The sequence below is a fragment of the Petromyzon marinus genome, chromosome 30 (genome assembly GCF_048934315.1).
Source record: "Petromyzon marinus isolate PM22_M1 ecotype Great Lakes invasive population chromosome 30, UKy_Petmar_22M1.pri1.0, whole genome shotgun sequence".
Classification (NCBI taxonomy): Eukaryota; Metazoa; Chordata; class Hyperoartia; order Petromyzontiformes; family Petromyzontidae; genus Petromyzon; species Petromyzon marinus.
In genome coordinates, this window is record NC_133696.1 from 3,271,237 (window position 1) to 3,279,685 (window position 8,449).

Here is an 8,449-nt window from a genome sequence, read left to right on the forward strand (position 1 = left end):
ACTGGTAGGCATACATATTGTGATACTATGGCTTTATTTCCCAAATTACCTATAGAATATTATCATCGTGCATTATCAAACATTATCAACATCAGCCATGGTTAATCCACTCCTGGAAGAAGGTCTCACCAAGAGGCCGCCACCTCCAACAATCCACCCAGCACCTGCACATCCATCTCCTTAGTGGACTTCCTCTCGGCTGCATTCTATTCCTTACTCTTGAACTTCTTTCCCACCGTACGTAGCCAACTGTGCTAATCGGAGGTATTCGAACATCATAAATCGTTATGCATTTTTGATGGCCCCTCAGAATCCCGAGGCCCCAGGCCGCCGCTTTATAAGCCTCTGCATCATCCAGCCCTGTCAGCTGTGTTGGGGGTGGGAGGCTTGGGGGGAGGGGGTAGGTGGGGGGGGGGGGCACTGACCGCAGTGGCAGCAGGAAGCCATATCTCACGGCGACGCCAAGGCCCCACAGGACGGTGAGCCGCACGCTAATGTACTGGAAGTAGTTGTTGGTACGAGTGAGCAGGTTCCACGACTCGATCTCCTCGGCCGTGAAGCGCTTGGTCACGTCGTCCTCAACGATGGCCTCCAGGCCCTTGCGGCAGAAGTAGAACGTGTCGGCAAGGCCGAACTCGGGCGCCGGCTCCCCGCCCACCGCCAACCGGCCCTTGGCGATCTCCTCCCCCAGGCTGCTCTCCTCCACCTTGACGAGGATTCCTGCGACAAACAACGACGACGACTTTTCTGGCATCCCAAAAGCACGACTGGACATCTGTGAAACTACTGGACAACTGTGAAAGAACTTTATAGCCAAAATTGGAATATTCTGATTCTGACTTGCGTTGATAACATTGTGGGCAATGGCCATGTTTTTTGCAGATGTGCTTCATAGCAAATGTGCTATGTTGTGTTTTTTTAAGGAGTTTGCTATTGGAAACTGAATACACAATATGGTACTGTCAATCTTTAGCGTGGGGGGGGGGGGGTCACAGTGCTTGCAATGGTTTGTCCCGAGGTGTGTCTCACTGCTGCTTAATTTGTTCAACTCACATCTTACTTGCGCTTTCATTTATTTGTTTTGTGTGTACCGTTCAAGTTCATACGCTTGCCTTGCATAGCATCATACAAACTCAAATTATTGTTAATATAGCCAACTTATTTATAACTAGCCTTTTGCCCGTCCAAGGGACGGGTATATTGCAGTAAATCTGAAACTTGCAGTGAAAAGCAGAACGCGACGTGATAGTCATTGCATTAATGCGTGTGCAATTTGTAAGGGTGCAGTGACAAAGACCTATTTCATTTTAAGGTTATAATCCCTTGTTCATCACGACGTCCTTTTTACCTCTATGTCTCAATCGCGTTACGGAGATCACGTGACGTGAGGGTTCTGCCTTTGTAGTGAGGGTGAGATCACGTGACGTGAGGGTTCTGCCTTTGTAGTGAGGGTGAGATCACGTGACATGAGGGTTCTGCCTCTGTAGTGAGGGTTGTGAGTTGACGCCGAGGAGGGGGGAGGAGGCGCCTCGGCCCCCCATGTGGAGTGACGTCAGCCACTAATTATTATGAATGGGGGGGGGTCCATTTGGAGGACGTCACCTTATAATGATTATTAATGAGGGGGGCTGTTCGGTGTGAAGTGATGTTACCTGCTCATGATTAATAATGAGGGGGGAGGGTGATCCATGTGGAGTGACGTCACCCGCTCATGGTTATTAATGAGGGGGGGGGGGTCCATGGAGGACGTAACCTGTTCATGATTATTAATGAGGGGGGCTGGTTGACGTGGAGTGACGTCACGAGCGTTAAGAACAGACATTCCTGGGTGATTATAGTAGGTATGATATGTTTTACCATGCCTAAATCACGATGCACCCCAACAAACTGATGGGGTTTCATAAATATAGCTAATAATTTGGAAGGCACCGTTGAATTACAATTACAAATATGCGAACGCACTTTGCCACATCTGACTTAACAGAAGTGCTTGTGAAGTGCGTTCAACACAAAGTGTTAAGAATTGCAATGGCGGCATTTCAGAAGCCATCTGCTAAAAGGAGAATGAGTGAAGTCTTTTTAAGGGAGTATTTTTTTTTATAGCCGACACTAAATGAGAAGTTAGCAAGCCAATAAAAAGCATGAAATACCACCAAACTTGTGAACAGTTATTGCAGTGATGTTACATATACGTTCATGTTAATTGTACACTGTAATGAAAAATTACTTGGTGTCACAATCACAGCCATACATATTTACAATATTTTATTTATTTTTTATCATAAATTATTAACTCAGATGAATCAGATGTGTGAGTAACGCAGAAGAGACATGCCATTGGCGGGTGAGAAACAACAAATTGAAAGAACGTTAATCCTACCTAGGTCTACAGCAGTTTCATCAACACGAGGTATTCTAATTTCACAAGCTATAGCACGCCAAGATATTGACATTTGAATGACTGTACAAATGTTAAAACAAGTCGGTGACAGCTGCGTCATTTACCAAGCACTTCAGAAGCAATCGCCATAAGAGAACCAGCAGCTGTGCCCACAGTTTAAATGCTTAATTGTACTGCAATAATTTAGTTTGTGCCTTGTACACCTCATTAAAGACCACAGATCTGCTCGTGAAAGGAAATCTGGTGCGATTTGCCCAAAAGACATTTCCCAGATGATCGTAAGAGTGTGAAAATACAACAACAAGAGTCCGTGCTGCGGACCAAGTGCTTATGCAAGATCACGTTTACACAAATTAGTTTAATAGAACTCAAGTTAACTCAATTACAATGTGCATAAATACACAAGCAAAACACGACACCGTGTGAAAGCGAAAATAACACCACAAGCACGACCAACAAGAACACTATCCGAGTTTAGTTCTGGTTACAACTCTTTTCGCACTTGTCGAGTCCCTTCTGCAAGTCACCAAATGGATAGATACACGCAAACACCTGTGAAACGTCTCCCCGTTCTTTATTGTAGAGCAAAAAAAAGTTACCAGATGTCAGATTATAACTCATTACCTATATTGTATTGAACACAAAGCAGAAAAGTTGAGTTTCGATGAGTATCAAAACACGTATCAATGGCATTGACCTGACATCCCAAAACAGGAAACTCCTGAAAATGAGGCTTGAGACTCACCATGACTTTTACTGGCTTAAACAAAGGGCGTTTTTATCACTATTAACGCATTGGACACGTGCACAGGAAACTCTTTCAATTGGTAAACATCGGGGGGGGGGGGGTAGTGTTTGGTAAGCAGTGGGCACCCACTCACCATTGGAGTTGGTATTGTACGCCCTGTGCTTCGATTCCTTGATGCCACGCTCTATCCTCAAGGTGGCCCACTGCAAGCACACACGTCGCGAGGTTACGCCATGGCAAAGCACACAAAGCCCATTGCGCCACGGTGACTCGCACGCAAGATCCGTACGCACGCTCGGGGAACTGTGCGTGGGGCAACGGGTGCACCCAGCGGTGACTCCGCCACTCCCGCACTTCCGGGACAGCCCGATCCACGTGTCGCTCGATGCTATGGGGGTGTGCCCATCGCCTGTGCGTGCGTGTCTGCCTTGCGACACACGGGATTTTTTTTTCGTAGGAGCAAATAAAGATGCAATCCGGGCTCACAATAAATTGCTTTACAGATGCAAACATCGACCTCGTCATCCTCGCCTACAGGGCACAACCTACTGTAAAGAGCTTTAACAGCATCTGACACATGGCAATTATGCAATGTTTTAAAGGAACAAAAGTGACAACGCCTTGGAAAAAAATTTCAACAGCTGAATAAGCCGATTTTTTTCCTCCTGAATGTCAGCCAAAAAACAGTTGCAGTGTTTACAATTTTCTGTAGATGTTATGATACATCATTCATATAAATAAAATGAATATAGTTATACTGTAAACATGTTTGCAAAATTGTCTGCATGATTCCCAAAAACATGTTCGGCTTCAATGACAGGGTTATTCAATCAACAGGGAACTGATTCCATAGCTCAGACTTTGTAGTTAGACCGTAACGCATACCTGTGAAGCTGGACGAGGTTGGACGGGGGTCTAACAAATGCAAATATCTCCTTTATAGCCTGTAACAGACTCTTAGGGAAAGTACTGTGTGCAAGCACCTATGAAAGCCGGCATGGCGCACGAGGGGGTGGGTGGCCAACACCATGACAAAAGCTGCCTTTTTACTCCCGAGCGCCAATGTTTACACACCACGCTAGGTACTCAATTGAGGCCGAGTCGACCTAGGAGAGGCCTAGGACCGACTCAGATAATCGTCACTGGTGTTGGCTATGAGTGGGAATTGAACTCGGGTCACCGGGCTCAAAGCGCAGGGGGCTACCTGTTGCAGTACTGCTCTAGCAGACAACACATGCACTGAGGCTTGACATCTGTTCATTGATGCACATTATTCATTACCAGCATAGAATGCAGCTGCACTCATTCAAGTGACAGCAACAGCTTGCAAAGTTGGCCACTTTATTCGCAAACCAGGGTGAATATTCAAATGCATCCAAAATAGGACGACTTCATGTATAAAAATGCGTATATGTACACATTTTCTCACGTGCTGTTGAAGAAGAGGCCGCCATGGCATGTTTAACAGTTATCTTTAAGTGCCAGGGTTTTGTAAATCGGAAGAACGGAAAAAACACTTTCTTAAATTCAGATTAGGGCGAGTTTGGTGGCTAGCAATACGCTCACGAGCCATCCCAAGAGTAAAGTCTGCAGGCGGAAGCGTTAGGATAAACATTGGACGTGAAGAATGCGATGACAATTGGACAAACGGGGATGACTTGTCAAGTGGCATTCGCTGGCCCAAAAAAAAACAGTTCACGGGGTCGCTGGCGGAGGGCGCTCCTTTTAAAAAGAGACCGCACCACCCTTTCCTCAGAAGGGAATTCGCTCTCTTCCCATAAGAGTACTTGTTGCTTAAACAGGGGAAGAGGAATCGGGAAGGAGCGTGCAGATAGGAACTGTACGTAATCCTGCACTTGTTATGATAAGTGAAATTATTGGACGCATCAAGACACTTGTTAGACTGAAGCTACTGTACTAGTCTGTAATAACAGTCACCTCCTGGGATGGTGTTTGTAATGTCTTGCACAATTATAAGACTACACACAGCAGCTCTGAAAATGTGAAATCATTCCACATTCCAAATACTAATTTACACAAGTTTAGCCATGAAAGGAAAACACATTAACTGCAACCATCTGAAACGTTCATTCTTCCTTCCAGCAGCTTTTCCACCATTATTTTTTTAAACCAACGTTGCAGAGATTGGATCCCATACTGTAATCATTGTGGATAAGGGCCATGTGACTGTGCAGTGTGGGCAATTGTGCGAGTGGTATATGAGGTGAGATGCAGTGTGGCAAATGGTGTGTACTTGAGTATTAGAGAGCAGTGGTGTTGTGGTTAGCGCTACGCTGCGCTACGAACCCAGTGACCCGAGTTCGATTCCCGCTCACGGCCAACATCAGTGACGATTATATGAACCGGTCCTGGGCCTCCCCTCCGTCGACTCCGCCTCAAATTAGTACCTGGTGCAGTGGGTTAACATCGGCACTAGGGAGACAAAGGTGGCAGGGCGTGGTTCTGGCAACCTACCCCCTAGGTGCGCCATACCGGCCTTCATAGGTGCTACTCGCTAACAGTACTTGCCCCAACTGTCTGTTACAGGCGATACGGGGAATCTTTGTTTCGTAGTATTGCTGTATGGTGTGTAGCCGGTGTGTGATGTTTTGGGGTAGTGTTGTGGTGCATGCCATAGTATGCTATGTAAGCATGGTATTTGATTCGGTGTTCAGTTTGGCCTATGGTTTAATTAAAATTTTCAATTTCAGTTTTCACATGATGAACACTACCCCCAGTGGCATAGCCAGGGGGAACAGCTACTGCGAACTCAGACGTAGGTCTGTGATACCCGTTTCCGCAGACCGTTCACCCTCACCTCGAATATCTTGAGCAGGCTGCGCATGTAGATCGTCCGGATGCCGAAGGAGATGCCGAAGGTGGCGGGCACCACAATGAAGACGAGCAGGATGGTGAGCCATACGCTCAGGGACAGCCCCAGCGCTGCCACCAGGGCACCCTGCAGCCCCGGGGCCTCCCAGCCCAACAACCAGCCGCAGCCCAAGTCCGATCCCATGGTGGCAGCTCGCTCGGTTGTCTGCCCACCCCCCGTCACCTCGTGGGACGCTAGGATGCTCGACCTCCAATCGCCACGGCAACGAACAACGTGGCAGGCAACGTCGACGGCGAGACGAGGCTGTGCCACGACAAGGAATGAACAGGGGGGAGGGGGGGGGGAGTTTTGTTTTTTATTCATCGGTGCACAATTTAGCTGCCGTGCCGTGTGGATCTGAAACGTGGACATTTGGCGAATGGGAACGCAACCAAAATGAGTGCACCCAGCTGCATGGCAGCGGTGGAGGTGGTGGTGGTGCATGCTCAGCAGTTTCAGTGGCTGGGGAAGAAACGCAGCTGGGTCATCACGCAGCAAAAGCAAAACTTAAACCTCCCCCACCCCCCCCGAATATACACTTGAGTACAGTATGTATACACGTGTGTTAATATTCATCAGGTGTATTGTTACAGAACGCACCGTGTAAACCGTTATAAAAAACTCATAAGACACATCAAGCATGTGATTTTTGTTTCCAACAATTGATCTGTTATAATGATATCATGTCTGTCATTAACGTGTTGTTACGAATGACATCAATGTTCATATTCTTGGTTCATATTCTTGTTTTATATATTTTACTATTTTATTGTTTCCCTTCAACGTGACTTTACGAAAGAACCAAGAATATGAATCACTGCAGTCACGAAAACTTTAAATAAAAAACCGATGTTCATGTTATATTCGTATGGTTGCTTATACGTATACTCATTAACGTTAGTTAATAATGTTCTCTAATGCTACCGAGACGCTGTAATGAATGTTATCAATGCCATGAATTCGAACGATCAATGTGAAGAATGTTATCATACATAACGTTACGAGCAATAACTTTTACTTTCAATATCCACGCTTTGCTGTCGACCGTATTGACATCGAAGTGCAGAGTGCAACGTCAATGATGTTGAATGTACAATGCTCACCAAACTTAAGGATACTCTTCACTCAAAGTCGGTGCAGTTAAAGTGTTACAATCTCTCTAATAGATTCGAATGTTTCAAAATCCTCGAGACTCGCACAGTCTGTATACTGCAAAGCTGTCAAACCCATTAGGGTTTACCCCGTATTCTTGTACAGGAAAATTGAGTTTCCAGGTTCATACGGCCTACATCCGTTTCAATACTGGGCGAAAAGTGTTACGTGTCGATGTGTTTTGTGTGTTTCTCCTCTTGCGATGGGACTTTGTAGGATGAACGTTGAGCTAGGGGGGGACTGAATGCGGGGTTGACATCTATGATACTGGCGACGTGTATCGAATGACGCCGCATCAATAATTTCAAACGGCATCATCCGTCAACGTTGAATCTCAACAATTCCTCACCGAAACTTATGAACGCGCTCCCACCACCAACGTCGCCACCAATAAAACACGGTCGGACAACATTAGGAATCAACCGAGCTCTGCTTCGAGACCACCCAACCCAAGCAGCAGCAGCAGCTGTAATGAACACTTGAGACGAGGCAACGGGAGCGAATGAACAATTCTCGCCCGAGTTACGCGTGCGGATTTTGCCCTTTGCCATCGCGTCGCGAGCATTAACGTCTCGTTACAGCTGTGCCGACGGGCATCGCAGTCGCGAGACCCTTCCTAACGTGCATCATCTCGAACTCTCTCCGGATTGCACATCACCAACCATCATCAGTCGGCAGCGGCGGCTGCTACTTTTCTCTCTCACCTCCTCCTCCTCCTTCCCTTCAACTCACGAGTCGACCGGATGGTGGCGGCGATGGGTGACGAACCCCATACGAGAAGGACCCTCCCCCGTCCACCTCGTCGCAGGCTGCTCGGCCGCCCTGACTTAGAACGCCACCACGGCCCACCACGACCCACACCACGTCTTGTTGTTTGTCGCAGCTGCGTGCCTACTGCTGATGCTGCTGCTGGCGACTGAAGAAGCGTGCGAGGCCCCCGCGCGCGCACACGCCGCTCCCCGTCGCCCTGAGCCGCCCGTCGCGAGAGGCCCCTCCCTCCCCCACCCCCCCGCCGCCGGGGCGCGGCCTCAGCCTCGGCGCGCTCCTCCGCGCGATTCGCTCGCGAATTTGAGGCACCGCGGCGAATCGTCCAACGGGGTTTCCTTTGCTGCGGGGGAGAGGGGCGGCGGGGGGCAGTGAGAGTGGGGGCAGTGAGAGGGGGGTGGAGTGAGAGGGGTGGCAGTGAGAGGGGGGTGTGGGTGAGTGAGAGGGGGGTGGAGTGAGAGGAGGTGGCAGTGAGAGGGGGGGTGGAGGAGTGAGAGGGGTGGGGGTGTGA

At 48.1% G+C, this 8,449-nt stretch overlaps 1 protein-coding gene across 1 annotated transcript in view; it reads right to left on the bottom strand.

The window, feature by feature from the left end:
* Positions 1-8,166, bottom strand: part of GPAT4 (glycerol-3-phosphate acyltransferase 4) — a 28,741-nt gene extending 20,575 nt beyond the window's left edge. The window contains exons 1-4 of the mRNA XM_076070621.1: positions 7,878-8,166; positions 5,968-6,285; positions 3,283-3,352; positions 426-720 (exon numbers count right to left, since the gene is read on the bottom strand). Of these exons, the coding sequence (XP_075926736.1) occupies positions 426-720; positions 3,283-3,352; positions 5,968-6,165 (563 nt within the window). The 5' untranslated portion in view covers positions 6,166-6,285; positions 7,878-8,166. The remainder of the gene's footprint in view (positions 1-425; positions 721-3,282; positions 3,353-5,967; positions 6,286-7,877) is intronic.
* Positions 8,167-8,449: the final 283 nt, after the last annotated feature.